The sequence below is a fragment of the Alternaria dauci genome, chromosome 10 (assembly GCF_042100115.1).
Source record: "Alternaria dauci strain A2016 chromosome 10, whole genome shotgun sequence".
Taxonomy (NCBI): domain Eukaryota; kingdom Fungi; phylum Ascomycota; class Dothideomycetes; order Pleosporales; family Pleosporaceae; genus Alternaria; species Alternaria dauci.
Window position 1 is genome coordinate 698,537 of NC_091281.1, and position 25,221 is coordinate 723,757.

Below are 25,221 nucleotides of genomic sequence, written 5' to 3' on the forward strand. Positions count from 1 at the left end.
CGCAGGCGCGTTCGCGACGCGGGGACAGGTGGGGCAGAACGGGCCTTGGCTCTGTCGAGTCCAACTTCACTCTTCCGGCAACCCCTTCGACAAGACCAGCAACCCAAACAAGCTCATTCGCCAGCACCATCGTCCCCTCCGCTAGTGCTCTTCTCTTTGTCGTCACCATGGAGCGCGATGGATTCATGTTACATGGGATGCGATGTCACGTCACGTCCCTACGTCGAGATGATGGAACGAGGCTGATGGAACACTAATATGTACATCTCAGTCTACACACGCGATAACACCATGTCTAAATGCTCTAAACCCCCGGACTTTTTGGTCCGATCAACGCCTTGGATGCTGCCCACCATGTAAGAGTCCGTCAGAAATATCCCTACGATGCTGAAAAGAATCGTCGTCGCTTCGGAACAACGTCGCACGTAAATACAATGGCAACACAACCACCAAAACCACTAGCTAACGTGATGTAGATCACTGCTCACCCATCCACTTATCGAACTCCGACTCTTGTTCGAGCGATACCATGGTTGGGTCGGACTGCCACGATTGGAACTCGTTGGGCGAGAGATCTAACAAACCGCCGAGGTTGTGTTGATCAAGCCTATCTCCGTGCATGTCCGGGTGAACGTGCTGGTATACATTGTTCTGCAGCGCCGCAGGATCGATATCCGAGCGGTTACCTCCGTCGTAGGCCAACAGCATAGGATCCAGCTGCCCCTCGTCGAATGGTGTACCGAGATCTGATTGTAGTAGAAGATCATTCGTGTTGCCTCCGGGCAATCCCAGCATCGACGGGTTCGTGTGGAATTGCATGGAAGATTGCGGGCTGTCTACCATCCTCATGTGCATTTCGTCTGCGTAATTCGGACTCATGTGCACGTTGGGATATGCAGTGGTCTGGTAGTACTGGTTGTAGAGCTCGTTGTGGCTTATCGGCATCGGCATCGGCCTGCCTTCGTTCGTCACCTCCCAGGAGGATCGGTTGATACCGTTGCCGTTTGGACCGAACGAGTGGTCAAAATACTCTGCAGCAACACCACTCGATGGATAGCTGAACGACCGGTCCACTCTCCTAGCCTGTCGGGAGCGAGACCTGCCACTACCAGGAGCCCATTCAGCATCGTCAAGGTCGCTAGGTTCTTCTTCGTCGGACCATTCGCTTCTTCGTTTCCGCGCCGGGACTGCTGTCTTGCTGGGCGAGAACTTGTATGTTGGGTGTGCGTTTTGATGGTTGATCCTCTCGATCTTTGCGTATTCGTTGTACAGCTCACGGATCTCTGGTGGTTCCAGAGGCCAGCTCTCTCCGGCTACTGAGGACACGACCTGGTGGTTGTTCTGAAGACACCATGACTTGGCCCTTTCCGCAAACGCCGACCGATACAGCATGAACGAGTTCATGGGACGAGTGATGTATCCGTTCCTCTTCTCCACTTCCCGCCTCCTGACGTCCGCTGGCCTATTCACCCACTCCTCCATGTTCTTGACCGGAATATGATGCAGCTCTTTTGTCAGGATGCTCAGTGGTGCAGTCAGTTTGGGCGTCTTGTGCTTTTCATTCTTCGGCGCCTTCGCCTTCTTAGCTCTAGGCGTCGCCTTTGGTCGGGGGCTACTTTCGTTCCGACGTGGAGAGCTGGACGACGTCGTGGCTCGTCCGCTGCGGGTCGTTCTACGTCCAGAATCATCACCGTTTGATGATCTTGGCGTTGGCGGCGAGAACAGAGCTTGGTCGTTCTGGCATTCATTAGTCGTCGGGTAAAACACCATCAGTGGTAATTGCTCACCGGCATGCCGTTGTACGAGTCGTTGTGGTAGTACTCTGCCGGCGGACCATACCCATCCTGTGTTTTGATCAGCATGGTTGTATGTGTAAGAATGCAGGGGCTCTTACATATTGTATACCTAGTCCGAGCCCGCGAGAGTGGTTGTCGGCATGTGACGCATGTGAAGGGATCCCTTCGCGTGCCACCGAGCTGGGAGAACCATACTTTGCCTCACCAAATGGATAGCCGCGATCTACGTTGTATTGCGCAACCTGGTGCAGCCTGGTCTGGTACTCCGGCCCAGCATTCGGCGGCGTAGGGGGGTGTTGTTGGATGAGCGTATCACCCCTCATCATTGCGGGTGTTGACGCCTTACTCAGTTGCTGCGACGGTGGAGATTGCGGGCTAACGCTCTGTTCACCTCTACCGATTGGCCTCGTTTTGAACTCCACGAGACAGACAAGCGACAGCGGTTGACGAAAAACAAGACTAAGCGTAACTGGTGTGGGCGGAATGAGTCCTCTGTTGGCCTAATGTCTCGGAGCCTGAAGACCAATGGAGAACTGTTGCTACTGGATACCGAAACGGATCCTTCTGGCCTCTTGGGAAGATGCTGAACCAGTCCGCTCTTCTCCAAATAGGGTGCTGATATGTGTCAGTAACGATGTCGACAGTGTTGCTCTTTGCTAGGTTTGCTTCGTCGCAATGATGCATAGCAGTTCGCAAAGAGTTCAGGGAACGAACCTGTTGCAGTTACCCGCTTCTCACCGGCACCAAGGTTTTGGTGCAGAGACAATCAACGTGGACGACTACGCGATGCCAACTTACAAATCAGACACCGCTGTACTGTTTGAGTTGTGTTGTTTCGGCCGTGTCTTTGTGGCGAAGGCAGAGCTCGAGCAAAGCGTGAAGGGCAAATCAACGAAGAAGGATTCTTTGTCCGGGGTCAGTACACCGAAGGTATTTGTAGCGACTACCAAACCTCGAGGTCGACTGTTCACGTATAGTGTATAGTGTACCTGGCCGTCTCAATATGGACAAAGGCCTACCGGATTGGTGCTGCCTGGGCGCGCTTGACACACTGAGAAGTCGCGCTGCTTTTGGATCGTGGGCCTCCCAAGCGATTCAATACCTACAAAATGGCGTAAGACTTAGCCTTCTGGCCCGTTCACGTTTCGAAGTCGAAAATACCATCTCCCTACTGCTGTGGGGTTGAAAGCGGCCCTCAGCCCCTCCACAGTGACTGCTATGGACGGGAGCTACGCTCGATTCGGGCGCCCTTCGTCAACTCTCGCCTACCCCAAAAAGCTGTCTACCAATCTCGACAGGGATTTAGATGGCTTGCAGCACTTGTATGCACTGGGCGCTCGCTGTAGCAAGCCACACGCTCATTGGTATCTTTAGCCTCTAGAGCGACCCTTGGAGTTGTGCTCGACAAGAGCATGGGCTGCTTTCTTCGCACCAATTGCACCACCGGCGGCTGCCGGTCTCCTTTCTCGAGCAACCAATGACATATCTGGTACATGACCACATATTTCCTTAGGCTCAACGCGGTTGGTCGACCAAAATCTGGGTTCTTTCGCTACGTAGCTAGGCCCTGCGTGCTTTTTACGGACGCCCGCATCCTATCATGCCAGTACCCTGACAGCTGTTCATCCTTGGCAGGGCTGACCACTACACCATGAGATCTAACTTTTACCATGTGCGTCAATGTCCATCTACACAATCGATGTTCAAGCAGCGTCAAACCAGGCACATCTCAAACATTTGATCTCAAACGCTTTATCATCGTTTTGCATCTCCGGGACAAAGAATCAGCGCAGCAATTCCGACATAGTGGTCACGATGCGCCTCCGCGGCGAGGCTTAGGCTCGTTGACCGCTTAGGCCAAGAGTAATTCCGTCAATCCTGCCTGTTCGGCTACCAATGCCAATATTCTACGCCGACGAGCTGCCCGGTAAGTCCGTTACGGTCAACTAGTCCTCCGCGTCCTTGGGCGTCAAGCCGCGGACAGCTGGGCAACGTCCTGCATGTTGCATGCATAGAGCAGAAGTTCGGTTGCTTCCGGTCGATCGTGTTGACATGGGGACCTGCCTCTGGAATGCGTACTATCACCTTTTCGGCTCGACAACCAAACAGTTCCGACTTGGGGCGACCAGGTTTGACCGAGCCTCAAAGACGAGAGTGATTGGTTTGAGCAAGCGCGAAACATGAGTGGAACCACTGTCTGCGACATTGCTTTGAATCAGGAGGTTTGAATACGTCTATGATGTTTGAACATGCATGTTCTGACCGGTCTACCTAAAAATGAACCCAAACATGCTATCAACACAACAGGATGTGTTCACAGTACCGCAAAAGCACATGTCAGATGACATAGAAGGTGCTTGTAGTGGGTACGGCAGTGGCGACTCGAGCTATTCGTAGTCACAGGTTCAGAGAGGAGCCTTCGAGCACATGTGCGTGTGATCGACGCTGTAGCTGTCAATGTCTGCCTCCGCTGACCCAATCTTCGCATCGCTCAGACAGGCCAAATCTCCTTTGACTTTTGCCATGTATGGCAATTTCAAGATTGCCTTTCCGCCATCTTCCCATACCGTGATGCCGTTCGCAGAGCTAGGAAGATAAGCTCCGTTTGCTCTACCCGTCATTGACCCGAATCGAGCCGGTTACACACCTGTCCGCGCCTCTTGATACGTTGTACAACCATCGTATCCCCCTAAAACACTCGGTACCTTGCAATAACGGCGAATGAAGAGCTATTGTGGTCCCATTCCGCGGCGGCTAAGAACCAAGGTCAGCCCTCATTTTCCTGCGAGGAAGGGTCTAGTGGTTTACTCCACTTTCCCAGCGTTGCTACCATGGGACGAGCTCATGGCACGGGAATGCCGTCGATAGTGTAATCGGAACTACCAACATCATCGAGCTCGACACATCCTAAGCTCAAGCTTCAAGCCTTTTCTATTCACACCATGACAAGTGCTGCGCCACCAGCAACCCGCACTGGAGCCGCATCTACGCGAAATCTTAGACCCCGCATACCTAGGTATGCCCAGTCGCATCCAGTATATACGCCTCCGATTCATGGAGACGGGATTGGTACGCTAGTACGTGGTCTTGCAGTGGGCCAACGGTCTCGGTTGAATCGAGCAATTATGCCGTGAGGTACCGACGTTCATAATGATGGTTGATATGGATCTCATGCAAGTATCGCATGATGTGCCTGGTATTCCTCGACTCCTCTCAATGGAAGTTAACCCGTTCCAGCTTGATCAGAAGACACGGCACAGGGGTCATAGTCGGTTACGTAGCTCCAGAGCAAAAGCTTATCATGCAATTCTCGCGTCCAGGCAAACCCCAACACCCCACTCAACCCAAGCAACGAGAAGGCTCCGTCGCTTCTGGCGCCAGAGCGCCTATCTCGGGTAGTCGCCCGGCTAAAGTAGGTTTGTGACGAGCGGCACACCAGCGTCCAGGAGGAACAGGGAGAGACATGTCACAACACGTGCAAGATCCACCAAACACGGTCCTACGCTCGGCGATCGCTTCCCAGCGGCTCACCTCTGGTTGTCGTAGACCCAGCGCCACCGTCAGCCTTAGGACACGCCTTTCACTTCTACCCCTCACCCACCTCTCGTCAATCCTGCTTGCTTCTCTGTTCCTTCGGGTAAGGCGCCAGGAATACTCAAATCACAACTCGACTCATTTCCCTGTTGCGTTGATGCGGCTCAAAAGCGACATGGGTCTTTCTACAACCAGCTAGCACGGTGTTACGCCACGCCATGGAGTCGGTACGCGCTAGCACGTGATGCTACTAACGCTGCGCTCGCATCGCTTACCCCAGTTGCTGGGCAAGCGCCTTCCGCAACGGCTACCAGACTGCATGTGGGTAATGGTGACTTTCGCAAGAGGTGGTGAAAGTGTATGTTTTCGTCCGGTGGTGTTTCTTCTGACGGCCCTACTTCCATTAAACAGCCTAACACCGTACGGAGACTGTACGCACGATACAGGATAGTTTATGTCTATTACAAGGTTCCAGGGCTCTGGCAACGGGAAAAGGCTGATTATGTAGCGCGCACATCGTCCAGCAAAGTGGTTGCGCGATCAAGAGATGTCGTAAAACCAGACAAAAAAGCCAAGTGTCCGCTGACGCTTGAAATCTGCGCAAATTTCCAGAGTAAGAATCTCGACGAGGAAAGCCCACGTCTGTTGGGGAGCTGGTGATCATCCATCAGCCTTCACTATGTCATTGTGTCTCAAAGTGCTTTACTATGTTGCCCAGATGATTCACATGTCCATTAGATGGTAGGCAGCTGCTCTAGAATGAGAGGCTTTGTGCGATGCAGAAGGCAGTTTGAGACAATGTCTTGTCGGACAATGAAAAAGGAAAGACAGAATACGTCCGTCAAACTGGAGCTGGAAGCCAATTCCCAGTGCTCCAAGCATAGGAATCCTACAAACATATCGCAGAACAAAAGTCTCTTGCAGGTGACGAATTGACAGGTGCCCTAGATATGAGCGACAAGGCAAGGCAAAAACCATGGGATGATCCCGCGGAGATTGGTGTGGATAACGAACCTACGTTGCAGAATTCTCTGAATGAAGACGCAGATACTATGCACGGAAAAGAGAAAGAGCAGAACGAGGTTGTACCGTCGAGCCGTATCGCCGAAGAGCATACCCGCAAGGAAGAGCAAATTACGACCAGACCTACACTGCGAGCAAGTGTATCGTCGTTCGCTGCTCCTACTAGAGCATCAGAAGCGAAGAAGAACGAAAAGATCGAGCTTGCTCAGTTCATCAAGAAAGGATCTTTGGGCAAAGAGCTGCCTGGCTGGACTAGTTCTGCAATTCCGCTCCAACCGGCTTCTGTGCCTGTTGGCCGACACCCGAGTCTGAAGCGCCACTCTATCCCTAGGCCTAATCTCGCTAAAGACCATGCCGGTACAGCTGAATTTTCGTCACGGATCGAGAAGCGTCGTGAAACAAGAAGTCAAAGTCTTGTTTCTGCCGTGTCTGATGGATCGGCAGAAGAAGAAGAGATCGGAGAGAGACTAGAAGAGCCGCGCGTGATAGAAAACGAGGCGCTAGAGAAGCAATTGCCAGAGCAGCAAACACAAGTTGAGGAAGAAGTACAAAAAGAGGAAGAACCGCTTGTACATGATGAGAAAGAGCTTGGAGAGATGGAAGCTTCCCCAAAGAAAGAACCACCAGAGTACCATATCGAGGAGTCTGAAGTTGAGCTTGAGGTGTCGCAAGAGCCGTCGTCTACCCTAATAGGAGACAGCACAGCGTTGGCATTAGAAGAGGTTCACGTCAAGATTCCAGAATCGCAGATCGAAACACCTCAAGACCAGGTCGAAAGCATGTCGCAAAGCATTACAAAAGAAGACGGGACAGGTACTGCTGTGATTTCTGCCGACAACAATGACACCGCCTTAGATGAAATTGCTGCGGAAAAGGAAGAGCTTCGACATGAACTTGCGCAGGCGGAGGCACAGCGTGACGAGGCAATGAGGCAATGTGAGACAGTACAACAAGACTTAGAAACCGTCAAAGACGACACCAAGAAGTTGAAAGAAGAGAATAACAAGCTAATCACACAACTTCGTGAGAGTCAGAATCTAATCGCAGCGCGCAACGCGCGCGAGCCAAACTTGCCGGCTCTTGAAGCAATCGAAGCGGAGAACCGGAGGCTCCGAATGGCGGTCGATAAGAAAGAGAAAGAGCGGAGCGATGCAAACGCATGTTGTAGAAATCTTGATGATCAGCTCAGGGATGCTCAGGAAAAGCTGAGCCATCAGGTAACGTCTATCAAGCAGCTTTGCCATATTTTCGACGCGATGTCTCGAACTGTATCTCGAGGCGAGGATATCCCCCTCCCTCACACCCAGGCCCTCAACGAGGGGCTTGCCCAAGCTTCCGAGATAGAAACATTGAAGATCAAGATAACCCTGTTAGTTAAAACGTTTGGTGAGGACCTCAAGAAGGAGCAGAATAAGAACAGAGAATTGGAGCGTCAAGTTGCGGATCTGAAATATGAGATCACTCAGCTAGACAAGTCCTTGGTCGCACAGAAGAGGGAATTGCTGATCCCTAGTTTACAGAGCCCGCTACTTTCGCCGGAAATGACTTTAGATAGAAATGAGTTTAAGGACTATTACCAGCAAGAGCGACAGAAGCGCAAAGAAGTAGAGCTGGAGCTCTCCAAGGCCGAGAAGCTACTGTCGCATCTACACCCAAAGAACGAAAAGCTACAGTCTGATCTCGCCAAGGCACAAGAAGAGCTTGCAAATTTGCGTCCCAAAGCCGATCGCTTGGAAAAAGTCGCCGAAGGGTGGAAAGAAGACTCTGAGGAAAAAAAGTCCCAACTTGAAAAACGCACTGATGCCTTCGAAACCAGTAGCAATCAGCAAAGACAGGAAACCCTCAAGTACATTAGGGATTACTACAGAAAAATCAAGGACGAAGCATATTGGGAAGTCGAAGGTCTGCATAAGAAGCTCGCAACTGAAGAGGAAAGTCGTAGAGCAATAGAACGAGATTTTGCACAGGCAAAGGTAGAAAACGCGCGCTTGGCAGACGGTGTCACCCGACTACGGAAGATGAATAAAAAACGCAATGCAGATATTGGGAAGATACAAGAATCGATCGTATACGGCGAAGGTTTTCCCGACCTTTCAGATGAAGATTATAGCTCGTCTTCGGCTTCGACTTCCACAAGTTCGTCACCCACTAATCCGCTTGACCGTGTTAGGAGACGAGTGCCCATCCCACGCTGTCATCTCCCCACAGCAATCAATGCACGTAACGCCAAAATAGCTGCTTACATGCAAGAACTCCAGAACGTGCGAGAGCAAGAATTGTTTAATGTGAGCGCCAAACCATCCACGTTTTTCAACCACAGGATCGACATGGGACGCAAAGATATTATGGAAAAGGTACGCGAATGGAAGATGGGAGATTCTTATCCACCGAAAAAGCCAGAGTGGGGAGAAGTCCGGAGAAAGAGTGCGTGGGAGAGGTGGGATGGAGAGACCTGGGCGAAAGAATGTGCTCAGGGGAATGACATTGAGATGTTGAAAAAGTGTGGACTTTGGAATGAGGCTTGGGATTAGTAGTTGCATTTGACGTTTCAGTGAATGTGTTAACGGAATAGTTTTAGAACACTGAGGCCTTTACTGCCGAGTGATGATACAGTTGATCAGTCTGTATCCTGCCAATGTTGACGCCTATATACAGGCTGCCATAAAAATAGATCACTATAGATGTCATACTTATCCTCAACTCCTTTCGTTTCGCACTCATGGCACAAGCTCTTTGCAATGTCGATATCCGGTGCGATGTTGTTGATCAGAGAGGCACATTCGAAATGTAGACCTGAAGGGCCTAAGACTGCGAGACCATGGTTGCAGTTGCTTCCGTGACGCCTAATTAGTGTTTGGCAACTCACGCAGTGTATGCGAACGAAGTGGCACATGGTTGTTCGTTCCGAAGAATGGTGTCGTGGTGAAGTTCAGAATGGGCGTGGGAAAGTGTTCATTGTATGGAAATATGGTTATATACGGGGATGCACGTGTTTGACACTGGTTAACCACGTCGTCCATAAGCTCATAGCGTCATTGCGATGGCTTCACGTTTGGCACCACATATCACTGACCACGAATGTGACAGGTCACGTAATAGCGATCTTTGAGTGAACGAAAACAAGCCAGGTATTAGGTAACTCGATACTGTATATACTAATCTTTGCACGCTCTAGACCGCTCATACAGTCTCAGTCTTCTCAGTCTCGCCCTTTTCCTTCTTGGCGATGTTCTCAATAGCGGCAAGAGCATCGCCCTTGGCTTGCGCGGCTACGACGTTCTCGACGTCTTGAGCGAGGTGTGAGCTGCCCTTCTTGGTCTGCCAAGCATGTGGGCCATCTTTGCTGAACAAGACCTCAATCTCTTCGAGAGTCTTTCCACAAGTCTCAGGGTATGTGAAGAAGAACTGAATGGCAGCCAGAACACAAAGTACTCCGAAGACTACGAAAAGTCCCCATTTGATGTTGATAAAGGCGGGCGGAATGAAGAGTCCAATGGCGAAATTAAATAGCCAGTTTCCGATAGCAGCAATGCCCATTCCGGAGGCGCGGGTCTCTAGTGACCACACCTCAGCGGCATACACCCAGCAAATGGGCGCAAGTGTAAGCGCATAGATCTGATGTGAGGTAAGTATGGTCTCTACTACATGCGAAAAGAAATTGCTTACGATAATCAACAGATATGAGAACGCGATGACTGTGTACGCAGGCGATCCGGTAACCTCCATGACGACGTTTTTGTCGCCACCGACACCATCGGGCACGTAGGTATAATGGGCTCCCAAGACTCCACCAACAACAAAATGGCAAAAGCCCATCGTGATTGCGCCCCAGACTAAGAGTGTTCTGCGACCAATCTTGTCGACAAAGAAGAACATGATGGACGAGAAGACGATGAACAAGGCGTACTGTACGCCAGATGAGATGAGCTTGGTGTTGCCTTGGAGACCTGCCATGGCGAAGATGTATACGACTGCAGGGATGAAGAGACGAAGTCAGTGGATATCTTATATGCATTTCGTACATGTCGAACTTACCGTAGTAGGTCATCACATTGGCTCCCGAAAGCTGTTGCCATGCTTGGACAGAAAACCCGGCAAGAGTTCGCTTCCACATGCCGTTCACAACGAATTTTCTCCATCCCTGGGGAGCTAGACGCTCAGCAGTAAGGGCGGTTACAATTTCTTCGTATTCAGCGATAACGTAAGGGTCTTCGATGTTGCCGTCGGCTTGAATGGCGGCAAGAATACGGATCGCGTCTTCTGTGCGGTCGACCTTGGCGAGCCATCGGGGAGACTCAGGAAGGAACGGCAGGCCAATCATGAACATGACGCAAGGAACGAACTGGATTCCCCAAGCGGTGCGGAACGAGGCGGTGGCGCCAGGGATAAACGTACAACCATAACCGATGAAGTACCTGCAAAGTATGAGTCAAGCTGCTTTCCTCGTGTTTGGTTCACTTACATAATAAGGATACCCCATTCAATAGCTAACTGCTGAATAATGATGATGGCACCACGCTGTGAGTGTTTCGAGATCTCGGCAAGGTATACAGGCACCTGAGACGATGTGATACCGACCGTTACTCCGTTCAAAACACGGCCTGCAATAAGCATGCCGCGGCCAGTGCAAGCGACCTGAATAGCGGTACCAACAAGCCACCAGAGACAGGCGAACATGAGAGCATCGCGACGACCGAACTTGTCGGAAATGGGACCAGCCATAGCACTACCAACTACTGACCCAGCAGCAAGGGCAGAACCAATGGCTCCCTGAACAACACCAGATGGGTTATCGAAGTAGTCACTATTGCAAATCAGTCAGTTTACTAACAAATTCGACCGTCGTGACGTACATGTACTGGTCTGATGGAATGATGGCGCTCATCGATGAGATGTCAAACCCGAAGAGCATACCTCCCATCGTGGCAACAATTGCCAAGAAGTATACATTGTAAATCTTGGGGAATCTCTCAAACATCTTGACTTGAACCTCTCCAGGACCTCGGGTGGATGCAAAGATGGCAAGCTATTGACCTATCGATCCACGTTCGCGGGGAAAGTCGAATATAAAGCTTCAAGCAGTCGGCACATCATGCCGTTCCGCTCAACGTGACGAACCTACTTGAGTAGCCGTCCCCACTGAAGTCCTTGCTCCGCATGAGGCTCCCTATACCGACACACTGATCAGCCAGGTAAAATGGTTATAATCGGATTTGCCGTTATGAGTATAGCGGCCGCACGCCGAAAAGCCTGCCGTCTTGAACATCGGAGAGAAATGAGGTCGAGTCAGTGTCGGACCCAAGTTGATTCGTGGAAAATCATGAGTCTGGAGATGCTGGGGTGTTGGACTGGAGGTGGAGACAGGGGCGCTTGAGGTCGGAGGGATGTGGAGATCGCCTCACCCGCGTTGTGCATGTGTCGATGTCGTCAGTGGCGCCCCAGCCGAATTGGCGGCTCTTTTGCGGGGCTTTCTGGGATCCGATGGCACATTGCAAGGCTGCTGAAATGCGACGACGTTACATGTGAACTGGAATTATTTCCCGATGTGATATGGTTTCCGCGTGTCGCTGGGGGATTGGGCAGGAGTGCGGCGGAATAGTGTGAATAAACAGGGCGCGATCATTCCTCTACTTGGCAACATCGACTCCAATCTTCCGATTTCTATCCTTGGCATCGCGATGTTGTTATTGGTTTGCAGCTCCGCACGCATGGGATTGCATTGTCTGTGGTTGATTCAGAGTGAAAAGCTTGATGTGTAGGAAGTTGAGTTGACAAAGTCAATTCTGTCTGCTCGTTACAGGCATATCTGTAGTTCGCGCAACTGCGATTCAGAAAACCCCTAGTCATGATCGGGGTTACGGGGAACGTTGCATTCGCTCATCGATGATTAATCCTGCCTTTCCTCGTGTTCGGGCTAGATAACTGCATGTGGAACCTTGAACCATCACATTGTGGGAACGTCGAAGCGCAATGACCACAAGTGTCAGGCCACTCGACGCACCGACGCGTATAGATCCTACCTAGGTAATTCTGATATATGGCTATGTTTTGCAGAACTTGGCCGATACAAAACCAAGTTCCCAAGCAGCCGGCAGCACAAATTACCTAGGTAGGTCAAGAAAAGCTTTGCGTATAATACAAGAACTTTAATAGTGAACCTCGATATGATCTGGTGCAACTGTACCAAACCACTAAAATCCGTTCAGAGATTGATCATGACAAGCACTGCCCATGTTGCTGGATCCGATACCTACATTCATGACATAAGATAGATCAGTCTTTCGTGTGCGTGGCAGATGCACGTGAAGGCGTACAAGCCGCGTGAAGTTGTGATGCGTAAAATAGTCTGCGTCAATGGCTTTGGACTTGGAGATATTTGTCGCATGATCGCGCCATCGCTCACACGAGAGTTTTACCAATTGATTTTGTTTCTTCACACGATTTGATAGAACCTGGCTTCATGGAAGAATGCTCGCGCAAAAGGAAGAATCGCAAATACGGCGGAGATTGTGTGCATCGAGAACTGTCGTTGACACAACCTTGGAAACCTCATGTTTCCCCAATCTGTATCACTAGAGTTTCCACCAACAAATGGTATGCCAGGCATGCCTGGAATCTGGGTTTCGATGCCGTTGGACAAGAGCGTTCAATATTCAGGTAAAAGTTCCGGTGTTCGAGTTCGGGTTTGCCGCCCCCTGAACCGCCCTTGTCTGCGCGGCTAAGTTCGGCCACCATGCAAGCCAGAACCTTGGAAGTCCACGATTTTTGTGGGGTTGTCGGGACCTGTCGTAGAAACAGGCTTAGGATAATTATGAGGCTTTACATTGCCATATGCTCAAAATTCGTGAAGTACTTTATATATCATACGATGACTCATTTCACCATCAAAACAACAGTTGGTCCTGTGGTAAGTTCATACCAATCCCTCACAGTCATCAGTAAATCTAACAAGACACAGGTCTAGTGGTAGTAAGTTACCCTATCTGCAGCCGGCACCTACAGTTTATCATCTAACATATCATCAGTGATTCTCGCTTAGGGTACACCCGAGCACAGCTTGCGAGAGGCCCCGCGTTCGAGTCGCGGCAGGACCCCAATCTTTTGCGCTCTTAGCGTTCATGATGCACCCACAAAGTTCCTCAACTGTCTGTGACTATGAGTGAAAGATTTTAATTTTTCAAGAAACCGAACTCAAGCTCATCTAACTTGAGAAATGTCTAGGAAAGATTCCCTTTGTCTCATCTAACTTTTTTGGGTCAGCCGAATACCTGCGTTTTTCCTCAAGAACGCGGCTTGTATAATACCTTGTAGTCGTAGTAATCAGGTAGACGCAGGCCAATTGTTCAATACGGAACTTTCGTTATAACTGTTTAGGTAGGTATTTACAAGTCAAGCCTGCTCATGATGTACCCCGGCTTGAGTGCAATATGGAATACTCTTAACAGCTCCATCCATCGTTCGATAGATCCCGATAGCTTGAGTCCCATTATACCTGCTATCTATTATACTAATACAAGCAACACTTTCAATTAGACTCTAGAAGTAGCTATTAGGGTGCTTGTTGAGGGACCTTTCAGGGTGGTCGCGTCGGGAAGAACTGCGGGAGCATTCAAAACACTCTTTCACTTCACCTCAACCAACACCAGACGAAGAAGCGAAAAGGAACCTTGGCAGGGTCCAAGCACAAGCGCACAATCGCGTAGAAATATACCATTTGGACCATCCCCTCCACTACACCACAATCGCGCCCACCGCAGATACCTAGGTATGGCCCGCTCCAAGTCCAAAGGATCTGGCCGATCCAGCGCCACTCCCAAGTCTAAAGGCTCTGGCCATTCCGACGTCCATGACATGTCCAATGTTTCTGGCCTATCGAGCGCACCTGACCAGTCAAACCCCCTGGGTCGGTTTGCTTCAGATCTAACTGCTGGAGCAGCAACAAGGTTGTTGCAGCGAGCTCGTCGAACTATCACCTACAACAACGAATACATCGTTCGTGTTGGCGGCAAGACCACCGGGCGTATTGACGAGGATGTTGTCTTTACAAGCCTTAGATAGCTTTAGACTGCAGTCTTCAGGTTGCTCGTAGAGCGGCTGAAGATTCATGGTATCCTGACAGACACTCTCACTGAGGCCGACTTCCACTAGTGTTTATCCACCTCGTATGATAACACTAAAAATTACTCTTAAGTCTAACTGCTAGCTAACCTGTACAGTCTCCTTAATGAAGAAAAGTGGCGTCTACTGTTCGTAGACTCTTTGTTTGTCCTGACGTGGTGGCTTGAGTTTATGTTGTCCCTTAAGATCAACAATGCTAATAGCCTAAGGCCGTCTCCAACTATCAACACCTTCTACATTCGCACTTTCACTTTTACGATTGCAGATGCTATGGCAGTGTTACAAGCTATGGCTCACGATGAGTGGTTTAGTAACCCGAACATCTTCTCTATCATGGATAGGTTCAGCAACTATAAGGGGTTCCCGGATGTCGACCCCTCAGAGACCGTGCATTTGCGCTATTGCGGTTAGGTATCTGGGCATGAGCGACCCTGGGACAGGCACCACTCCGATATATACAAGACGTCACTTAAGATATGGTATGCGCAGTTCGTTAAGACAGTGGGCATGTACGCTATTGAAGCTTTGTCTACCTCCGAAGTCCACACAGTTGAGAAAGCCTGCTTGGCGGTGAAGTTGGATGATAGTGTAGTGGATCTTTGAGAGCAAACTCTGATCGCACTTTTCGGAGACTGTGTCCTTAATAGCCAGTTCGGTGGCAAGAATATGATGATCCTCACAAAGGCAGACTAAGACGCCTTCGATTCACTAAAGACTGACTTCCTGGTGAGTGACGTATGTGCGAACTGAATTTGAGACATAAACTGACTTTATATACGAAAAAATAGGCTCTAGTTAAGAATTTGGCGTTCTGTCTAATACTAGTTCTGGAACAACTTAAGAAATATGCGGCTAGTATTATGAAATATATAATAACTTACCTAACCACAACAACTGGCTTAGGCAAGACGAAACATAAGTTCACGAAAGCTACTATGGATATGCTCGTAACTTAGGGTAGCACAGTGGTACTTTCTGATGGCTCCGCTGTTATGGTCTCTGTTGGCACTGACCTTGGCGACACCCACGATGATGAAACATTCTGGTACGCTGGTGGCCGATCTGCTGATGCTGTTTCGACCGTCTACAATCACTTTGGCTACTGGGAATAGGGTGTTGTGCAAACCTCGTTTAATGCGAAGCTCACGCGACGTCTGGCGAGGAAGTCCTGCCTCCTATTTACGGATGTGTTTCTATAGTTCGTAAAGCACGAAAACGATTATTCGGCTAGTAGCAAGTACTTGCGTAGGTATATGGGTATAGTCAAGCCTATCGTTATCTTGTCCTATGGCTGTCTGGTATGTTAACTTCTCTTCTTGACTTCTGATTCTACTAAAACCTTATTAGCCTACCTACGCTGCTTGACAGAACTTCGCAAATTTTATAGAGAGGCAGTTTACTAGGGGTAACCACCTTTCTAACTCGACTAGGAGTTGGACTGACCAAGTTGGTCATCCTAAATTATGCGCCTTTGGTAGTAACAATTACCTTTCTGTCGGAAAAGAGTGCGTGGTTATACCGAGCTTCTATCTGGGCTATCTTGGTTACTTAGGTATCGCTAAAGAAAAGCTCTTAAGAGTGTTTGTGTTGACCTCTACTATCGCCTAGAAGGCAGCTAGTCTGGCGATACAGCTAGACTAGGACAGTGTCCAGCGGACGAGGAAGTAGACATGCAAAGAGATTATTAGGATCTTAGATGGTGATCTCTAACTTAGCACTATGTTTGGCTAAACCTTCTACTAGGCGAAACAAGACTCTGTCTTGGCGCGCACGGCGTATGAACAAGCAAAAGTGGTTCACTCCGCTAGGGCTTAGATTAAGAAGCCTCCTAAGGGTATCTTGCCAGGTAAAACCGTATCTAGTCGTGGAGGTAAGCGCATCGGCGGGGAAGGACAGACACTAGAGTTCTTCAATAATGGGTTTGAAGTTGTGATCTATAGAGTAGATGATTTCTTAGTTGGCGATAACAAGACCTCTATACGGCACAGTCTTTCATAGCAAGAAGATGATGGTCGAAAGTGGTCGCTCTCGCCTATTATTCTACCGTCTTAAGTCGTGAAGAATGTAGGCAAGAAAGGTAAACATTTTATCCTGCACTAGTGAGTTTCTTTCTTAGCGATTTAAGATATGTTACTAACCTTATCTGTAGCTCATCTAGTGGCATTAACATTCACAATAACGACGGAGTCTCCTAGGGTACTCGTAAGGCTACACTGACGGGAAACACAAAGCTAGAGACGATTCCTATCGCAAGTCTGATAATAACTTTAGGGGAGACGCCTAGATCCGACTTATTCTTCAAGCACTAGGAAGAGATCACTGGGTCTAAGATTGAGGATGTCCTCTACGGAATATTGCCTAGGCACTTACCCATTGTTAATTTGGTGGCCAAACCTAGTAAGTATTATCTGGCTTCATTCTTTAAGAATTCCAGAAGCAAGCGCATTCTGCCTTTCAGCTCCTCAGAAAAATCGAAAAAGGAGGACATTAATAGCCTCATTTTCGTAGCTAGCAAGCACCTTCTAGCTAACCTAGGAGACTTGCTATAGCTAATTAATTGATTCTTTCAGTCTGTAGTCATTCCCGGTGGTAGCACAATAGACTTCTTCTACTCCTCTATTCACCCTACTATCAATTCCGTGTACATACTTATCGCAGCCTTCTGCGCTAAAGGGACCTATTGACACTACCCTCACCTAAGGGCCTTCATTGCCTTCGCCAACATAAGTGAGATGGACGAAGATGAGCGCATAATATTAAACAACGCTCTCATGACCGCTGCAGGAATCTTGACAGGATTATACACTAAGAAGAAGGTTACTAAGAATCTTAAGATTAACGGAAAGAGAGAGAGTCCGTCTAGGAAAGTACTCACGCTAGGAGAGGAAAGGCCTCTAGACGTTGTCCGCGAAGATGAACCTGAGCAGCTTGAACAGGACGTTGTCCTGGGTGACGACATAACTAACGACAAGACGAGTGAGAGCAACGGCGAGGACGCGAGTAATACAGGTGGAAAGTCAAGGGGTATAAAACGGTTGAGGGAAGAGGATAAAGATGCTAGGGTAAGCTCGAGCAGGACTGCTAAGCGCAAAGCATGACGAGGTCCCGTTGTGGAGGAGTCCGATGATGAAGATATGCTGTTTGACTACTCCTAAGTAGGAAGCATATGATTTTCTAGAGGAGTCAGTTACGATAGACTGTGTTCAATTGCGAGGCCTTAGATATCCTCATTCGAACACGATCCATGTATTGTACTGATGCATGGAGTTTCCCCAAAGCTCAACCCCAATGATTATCGCGATACAGTACCTAGATAGGCCTCCATCGAGACCAAAAAGCAAACTCTACACACTCGTGCATGGTCGCTCCATAGCGTGCGGAGTGGGCCGCTTACCTAGGTATGGTAGGCGTCTTCTAGGCGCTACAAAGCCCGAGCACAGCTTGCGAGAGGCCCGGCGTTCGTGTCGCGTGATTAAACTCCGAACACACCAGGCAGGGCATACCACACGAACACATGCAAACGTAAACACCCCTCAATCATTTCTCAGTATCTCTCGACCCTTTATAACCGCCCGCTGCCTGCATGTGTCCATACCTGGCAGATCACCTTGTAGTTGTTTTTTTCTCCTTTATTTTTGCGACAACCTTGGAACCTTGAAATGTTTCTTGCGAGATCCGCAGATTTCAATACCCCACATTTGATAAAGACAAACATCCGACGCTCTTCTGTTAACGCCTTCAACTATCTTTGTCTTCTCCTATTCGGCTTTCCACGTTTCTATAGATAGTGTTTTCGTACTTGGGTAGCGTGCGAAGTGGGTCGCCGTCAGGGGTCATAGCGCCAACCACCTGCTCCAAGTAGAAAAGCATTGCAGACAACAACCTCACCGACCTCACAGCATCCGAAGAACCTCAACTTCACAGCCCGCAGTCTTTGTACGTCAAGATGCAGTTGCGATGGGACTACCCAAATGAGTACATTGTAGGAGCTTGGGAGCCGAAAACGTCGAACCATAAGTGAGTTGGTGCTGTGCCTGCATGTTCGACCGAAAGTGACTGACTTGAGATAGCTTCTGTGAAGAGGTAGGCGAAATTATTAGGAACCTCAATGGGTATGGTCAAGTTTAACATACGCAGGACTACATCATCACACCCTACATTGGCGAGTTCATCAACACCCTGACAAACATCACCTACGGTCCGTGCAACATCTGATCAAGTCCAAAACCAGCAACTAACTCACTCTCCAGTAATTTATGGCCTTTACGGTCTCCGCCGCGTCGCCCCAAAACCCGATGGCGGACTGATCTCCACTCTGGCATTCCCATACTGGGGTCTCATCGGCGTAGGCGTCCTATCAGCCTGGTTCCACGCAACCCTAAAGTACCACTCGCAAATGGGCGACGACCTATCCATGTTTCTGGCCGTAGGCGCCATCCTGCACCAGCTCCTCTGTTTCGGCGCCACGCAATCGGAGCGCCAGAAATACACCTTCTACATCCTCGGCAGCCTGATTCCCATCTCCATCTACCATGTCTGGGCGGACGAGATCATCATGCACGAAATCGCGTTTGCAGTCATGATTTTCCTAGTTAGTAAGCAGACGCGCGCGCTCATCAAGAAGCAAGTCAAGAACGAAGAGAGTAAGAAGAAGCTGGGCAGCATGGCTACGTTTGGGATTTCGACGGGCTTATTTGGGTACTTTCTTTGGAATATTGACTTCCACCTTTGCGCATATGTTACGCAGTTTAAGCGATATGTTGGGCTGCCTTGGGGGTTCTTGTTTGAGTTGCATGGGTGGTGGCACATTTTTACTGCTATCGGTGCGTATGTAGGTATGGCATTGGTGGAGTACCTGGTCACGATTGAGGAGGGCAAAACGGACACAGTTGAGGAGGGGTTTGTCTGGCCTGTCAAGGCTGTGCTGAGGGATTTGGACGGTGTTGAGCGGAAGGGTGTAGAGAGCAAGAAGACGATGTGAGAACTTGTTGGAGCGTGGGCTTGTATGCCGAGGCGATGGGCGAGGAGCTTGGGCTCTTTTGTTGTACCTGTCCTACCATACAGTGATCGAAATAGAACCAGATTGATGATTGAATAGCAATGGACAGTGGTGTGAGTTGTCCGGAATATCCAAGGTCAATACTGACGGCATGCACTACATTGTGCGATTGGTTCGCAAACACACAAGCTTCTTACTGCCGCAACTGCGGGAGCTTGATCAGGAGTACCGGCTTCACGGCTCAGCAAATCGTATCACCATAGGACAACCGTTTCGGCTTACCAACACGACCTCACACAAATTGCCAACTATGCCCTATGGCACACAGTCGCGCATGCATTCCGCTGGAGCTATCGGGCAAAGTCCATGTTTTAACGCCACGCCCGCTTTTGATTGGCCGCGCGGAGTTAAGATTTGATCCCGATAGATGCTTGTGGAACCCGGCGTCATCACATCCAGTTACATAAAAATGATTTCGGGCCCGAGAAGACTACCATGCGGTATAAGAGCCTCGCGGAAGAACGGCGAAATAGGACATCAAACTACAGCGACAACAACAACCACACGATCAATTAACGGGCATCACTAATCAATTCCCAAAAACTCCATCTACCCCACCATTATTTACGATTCTTCACAGAAGCACCAACCAACCAACATGCCTGAACTCGTCGGAAAGACTGTAGGTCCAGTGGGCTATGGACTCATGGGTATGCAAACCATCACCTACCTCTTTACCACTATTCTAACCCATCACAGGCCTGACATGGCGCAAGAACCCACCGCCAGCCGAGCAGAGCTACGAAGCTATGCGCACGGCACTTTCGCTCGGCGCAAACAACTGGAATGGTGGCGAACTCTACGGCTCCCCAGAGCGCAACTCTCTACACCTGCTCAACGAGTACTTCACCAAGTATCCAGGTGACGCAGAGAAGGTTGTGCTGTCCATCAAGGGTGGACTCAAGAAGGGCGAGATGGTGCCCGATGGCAGTCGCGAAAACATCAGGCGCAGCATCGACGAGTGCTTAAAGGTCTTGGATGGCAAGAAGAGCCTAGATCTGTTCGAGTGTGCTAGAGTGGACCCCAAGACACCAATCGAAGAGACTGTCGGCTACATCGCCGAGTACGTCAAGGAGGGCAAGCTCGGCGGTATCAGCTTGTCGGAGGTTGGACCGCAGTCGATCCGCAAGGCGCATGCGGCACACCCCATCTCTGCGGTCGAGGTAGAGTTCTCGCTCTGGAGCACTGACATCCTGGAGAACGGCGTGGCGGCGACGTGCGCAGAGCTTGGTATTCCCATCATTGCCTACTCTCCTCTTGGACGCGGATTTCTGGTAAGCGCATATTTTTCCAACTGAAGACTTACTGCTAATGTATTGGAGACTGGCAGGTACAGGAAGCACGAAGACATCGAGCCAGACTCTATGCTCCATCACTTCCCTAGATTCCAGCCCGACGTCTTTGACGAGAACATCAAGCTACTCAACGCTGTCGAGGACATGGCCAAGGCAAAGGGAGTCACACCAGCCCAGATTGCCATCGGCTGGGTGCTCGCGCAGAGCGGTGTCAAGGGCATGCCCACCATCATCCCGATTCCGGGTGCTACGACGTCGGAGAGGATTCAGGAGAACACGAAGCCGGCGCAGCTGACCGATGAGGACATGAAGGCGCTTGACGAGATACTGAAGAGGTTTCCCCCACTCGGTGGCCGGTATCACGAGTCTCACTCGGCATTGCTGTTCGCATAAATAGCGGTAGATCTAGTCTGAAGCATGTTAGCCACCGCAGCTGCAATGTAACAAGCTTAGTGCGTATTTGAATAGCAGATCAGAAAGAAATGTAGTGTAGAGCTAATCCACATTCGAGCTGCCGTAAAGCGACTCTTGAGAATTGCAGAACTCTGGAATAGATCATCATGAAGACGAGGCGAAGAGTGTAGCGAACGACTTACCTGCAGATGTTCCTGGCGGAGAAGTGTGGGAGAGTGGACGTGAGATGCGCAGAGCTGACCAAAATATGCGACGGAAGCTAAACGGCTGGTCCATGCACCTCCGCTAGACGTCCAACGCGCCGGACAGCCATCGTCACGCTCTTGCCCTCCTCTTTCTCCCAGACGCGCCCGAAGCAGCTGGAACATTCACATCACACGGCGAACATGGACTCGCCTTCAGAGCTATCCGAATACGGCAGCGACGATTTTTCAGAGGACATCAAAGGCCGCCAGTACGAAGCCACTCCTGACCACGACCCGCGCCCAAGCAAGCGACCACGTCTGAACATCCGCGCGCCATCTTCACCGCCTCACATCAACACCATGCCGCCCGACGAAGAGGGCGAACTGTCCGAAGACACGGATGGCTCAGTTCCAGCGTCGCCACACCACCACCCGGGCATGTCGCAAGACGACGACTATGGCCAGGAGCAGGTCACCGTCTGCAAGTGGGACGGCTGCACGGCGGGTGACGTCCAGAACATGGACAACCTGGTCGAGCATCTGCACGAGGATCATATTGGCACCCGGCAGAAGAAGTACAGTTGCGAGTGGAGCGACTGTACGAGGAAGGGCATACCACACGCCAGTGGATATGCGCTACGGGCACACATGCGCTCTCATACCAGGGAGAAGCCCTTCTACTGCACACTTCCAGGTACGTCACAGTCCCAGTCTCGACCCGTCCAGTATGCTGACCCTTGCTAGAATGCGACCGCTCCTTCACACGCTCCGACGCGCTGGCTAAGCACATGCGAACGGTCCACGAAACCGAAGCCCTCCGCCCTTCCGACCCAGTCCCCAAGCACCACTCGTCCAACCCCACAAACAACAAGCAGCGCCTCAAGCTCGTCCTGAACAACGAGGCCAGGAAGCTGCCACACGACAAGGCCTCGACGCCCGGCTCCCCAGCCTCACATTCCCACCCTTCCAACAGCGCCACCATCCCGCCCAACGCAGCACCTACACCAGACGCCGACTACGCACACAACAACGTCATCTACCTGCAAGATCTCGCCAACCCAAGCGCGCCTACACTCGTGCAGTTTCCACCAGATATTGAGTTTACGCCCGAAGAACTCGCGAAACCCGCCCCAGACCTGTTCCAACTGCTACGTCGGCAGCTGCTCTGGGCGACGCGACAAGGCGAACAACTGCGCGCCGAAGCCGAGGAGCTCGAGAAGGTGCGCCAGGAGGAATGGCAGGCCAAGGAGCTTCTCTTCGAGAACTTTATGGAAGCACAAGCAGCGACCGAGCGGCGGCGACGAGCCGAGCAAGGCATGCCAGACGACATGGAGGGCTGGCAGTCTGTCGAGAACGACATCATCCCTGCCAAATCCCTCCCAATCCCACCAAGGGACGGAAAGCTACCGTGGTGGCGAGTCGAGACTGCACAAGCCCAGCGACCACAGATCAAGGATGAGCTTCACCCTCCCAGGCCGCCTCCAGCAGATGCTCGGCACCGCGATGAGCTCCACCCCCAAGTCCCTGTTGCTTAGAATGTACAAGGACCGAGCCGTATAGTGTTCAAGCAAAGAACTTGCTTCGTCCTTTTTCCATCCGGCCGCTCCCCGTTGCTGAGTCCACTATCGTTTTGTTCTGGGCTACCAACAACCAGAAAGGAACATTTGGTAACCGGCCCTCCAACACTAATGCAGCGTTGGGCTTGGAAGATCATCTAGTTCGGGGAAATCGAAAGGCAGGATTTAATGTGGAAAGGGAAAAAACGGGCGCGTTCTTTTAGTGCTTTTCTTTTTGGCGGGTTTCGTGTATTACTATGGGATAGATCAAAGGTTCACGGTCTCTGGGTACATTCAAGATTAAAGATACCCATTCATTTGATGCTTCCATGTTGTACAGCTTGATTCAACCCGTGTCTGGCAATTTCCTGATGCCAAATTTTGATGTCCGCTTCCATGCAGGACTCCCATTGTGTGCGCATTTCCCTATTTGCCTATTGGTGCTTGAGCGCTGTAGGCATGCCTTCTATGCCCCTACCCTCGCCCAAAGTATGTCTTGTCGACTTTCACAATCGACCATGTTGCGACAAACGTAGAGTATACGCGCTTACCTGGCCTTCCTCTTGTCGGCCTCTTGGTTCTTGAACGGAAATCCAGATGTCCTCTTGTCAGCACCCGTCTTCCTGCTGATGCGGCCATTGCTGCTAGCGAACAAGATGCACCAGAGCGCAATCATAGACAGGAAGCCCGAGCCGAGCGTGCCCAGACCGAAAGTTATGACACCAGTCTTGGTCCACATGGCGTAGCCGTAGAAGGCGAGGGTTGCGTGGAACATGGCGGTTATGGTGAGGGTGGGGAGCGCGTAGGGGGCTTTGGGATCTTCAGCGTTGGTTGTCGCACCTGGACATGTGTTAGTCGTAGAATTGACAGGAAAAGCAACATGATCGTACCCTCGGAAAGTCTACTGGAGAGCGGAACAGAGCCCGTGAGCAGAACAGTCAGGATGCCCAGCGCGATGAGCGAAAAGCCCAACGAGCGGGAGAAGTAGACCTCGAGAGCTGATCGCGGCGGTTAGCATTCCACGCTCTTTCGCATTTCTGACTTCTGGACGTGTACGTACTGGAGGCTTCGCGCACCTCGGGTGATAACAGTGCTACTATCATTGTTGGGGACGCGATGAGAGGCGCGGCTTGGGTTGCTGCACTCTGTTAGCAAGCTGTACGATATTCCTGGCAGATAGTGTATAACTTACCCAGCCATGCGGCAGTGCCGTAGGAGTAGAAGTAGTAGACCTTGTATTCATCGTCAGCTTCTCCTCATTGAGCAAACATCCTCCCTTCTCCAGGAGCAAGGATACGTACATCCATGTTGGAAGAGTTGTTGGATGTCAATTGAGGTGTCGTTTCGTTTTTTTGAGTGTTGCCGAGTGTTTGAAGAGAGATACAGTTGTGAAGATGATGTTCTTGAGAAGGGTGAGAGGAAGGGTTAAACGTGGGCCTGGTGATGCAATGTCTTGTTCCTCGCGGGATTTGCGCAAGCATCCGCGAGCCACTACGTCATTGTTGCGCTACATGGAACGCGGCACATGCCACCATACTGGTTCTGGACATTGCGCGTAATCGGGATTACTTGTTTGCCATGCGTATTGCTGCTTTCGCCCATCGGGATCGTCCGTACTCTGCATTGGTGAGACGTGTCTATGACGGGCAAGCTTCCGTACGAGGGCATGCGAGGCTGAGGACCGCGTCGCTACAGCTACGCGAGGTTCTTCCAGTCTTGTGCCGTTAAAATAGCCACAACGTCAGAGGCATAGCAACCTCTGCACTGACTTTCTCACAACACCGCACCGAGCTCATGCAACATGTTTCGGCGCCCTACGGGACACAGTTGTAGAGCAGCTACAATGCCTTGAGAGCGCACACACGCACCAGTGATTACTGTGCTCTTTTCCTAACATGCACGTCTTAACCTTCAGGTCGGGGAAGATTCACAGGCTCCTCAACACTACGATGACCAGGCAGAGGACTTGTCTTACGACTTGCGCACACGTCCGAAACAGGAAACAGACTCTACCATCCATCGATTACTGTCAACGGCTGCCAGACCCGTTTCCCGCGCCACCTCTGCACGTCTAGCACTCAAAGAGCTTGGTTGCCGTACATCCAACGGCCAAAATATACCACAAGAGGAAGGGCGTCGAGACAAGCATCGATTGTGGTAGATTGCGCTATCGAAAAAGACCCACGAACCAAGATGAAAGTTTCGACCGAAAACCGGGTCTTGGGGTCGAAGTCTGGTACG

The 25,221-nt window shown here is 50.6% G+C and overlaps 7 protein-coding genes across 7 annotated transcripts; 4 read left to right on the forward strand and 3 right to left on the reverse strand.

Annotated features, from left to right (window-relative positions):
• Positions 1–477: 477 nt before the first annotated feature.
• Positions 478–1,862, reverse strand: ACET3X_009645 (uncharacterized protein; the record flags this gene model as incomplete). The annotated part of the gene is made up of 2 exons (XM_069455783.1): positions 478–1,737; positions 1,788–1,862. The coding sequence occupies 2 exons, from the start codon at positions 1,860–1,862 to the stop codon at positions 478–480; spliced, it is 1,335 nt and encodes a 444-aa protein (XP_069302478.1).
• A 4,418-nt stretch (positions 1,863–6,280) lies between these two features.
• ACET3X_009646 (uncharacterized protein) lies at positions 6,281–8,884 on the forward strand (the record flags this gene model as incomplete). Its single annotated transcript, XM_069455784.1, has 1 exon — positions 6,281–8,884. The coding sequence occupies one exon, from the start codon at positions 6,281–6,283 to the stop codon at positions 8,882–8,884; it is 2,604 nt and encodes an 867-aa protein (XP_069302479.1).
• A 582-nt stretch (positions 8,885–9,466) lies between these two features.
• ACET3X_009647 (uncharacterized protein) lies at positions 9,467–12,131 on the reverse strand. Its single transcript, XM_069455785.1, has 5 exons — positions 11,207–12,131; positions 10,816–11,157; positions 10,389–10,768; positions 10,020–10,324; positions 9,467–9,968 (listed from the first exon to the last, which is right to left on the reverse strand). The coding sequence occupies exons 1-5, from the start codon at positions 11,329–11,331 to the stop codon at positions 9,534–9,536; spliced, it is 1,587 nt and encodes a 528-aa protein (XP_069302480.1). The 5' UTR covers positions 11,332–12,131; the 3' UTR covers positions 9,467–9,533.
• A 6,207-nt stretch (positions 12,132–18,338) lies between these two features.
• On the forward strand, positions 18,339–19,560 carry ACET3X_009648 (uncharacterized protein). Its single transcript, XM_069455786.1, has 4 exons — positions 18,339–18,488; positions 18,542–18,554; positions 18,609–18,669; positions 18,722–19,560. The coding sequence occupies exons 1-4, from the start codon at positions 18,418–18,420 to the stop codon at positions 19,450–19,452; spliced, it is 876 nt and encodes a 291-aa protein (XP_069302481.1). The 5' UTR covers positions 18,339–18,417; the 3' UTR covers positions 19,453–19,560.
• Positions 19,561–19,963: 403 nt separating this feature from the next.
• On the forward strand, positions 19,964–21,364 carry ACET3X_009649 (uncharacterized protein). Its single transcript, XM_069455788.1, has 3 exons — positions 19,964–20,180; positions 20,230–20,804; positions 20,853–21,364. Exons 1-3 carry the CDS (start codon positions 20,129–20,131, stop codon positions 21,216–21,218), a joined length of 993 nt encoding a protein of 330 aa, XP_069302482.1. The 5' UTR covers positions 19,964–20,128; the 3' UTR covers positions 21,219–21,364.
• Positions 21,365–21,569: 205 nt separating this feature from the next.
• Positions 21,570–22,959, forward strand: ACET3X_009650 (uncharacterized protein; the record flags this gene model as incomplete). The annotated part of the gene is made up of 2 exons (XM_069455789.1): positions 21,570–22,118; positions 22,169–22,959. Exons 1-2 carry the CDS (start codon positions 21,626–21,628, stop codon positions 22,957–22,959), a joined length of 1,284 nt encoding a protein of 427 aa, XP_069302483.1. The 5' UTR covers positions 21,570–21,625.
• Positions 22,960–23,289: 330 nt separating this feature from the next.
• Positions 23,290–24,413, reverse strand: ACET3X_009651 (uncharacterized protein). Its single transcript, XM_069455790.1, has 5 exons — positions 24,282–24,413; positions 24,173–24,212; positions 24,041–24,118; positions 23,871–23,978; positions 23,290–23,820 (listed from the first exon to the last, which is right to left on the reverse strand). The coding sequence occupies exons 1-5, from the start codon at positions 24,285–24,287 to the stop codon at positions 23,528–23,530; spliced, it is 525 nt and encodes a 174-aa protein (XP_069302484.1). The 5' UTR covers positions 24,288–24,413; the 3' UTR covers positions 23,290–23,527.
• Between the last annotated feature and the right edge of the window lie 808 nt (positions 24,414–25,221).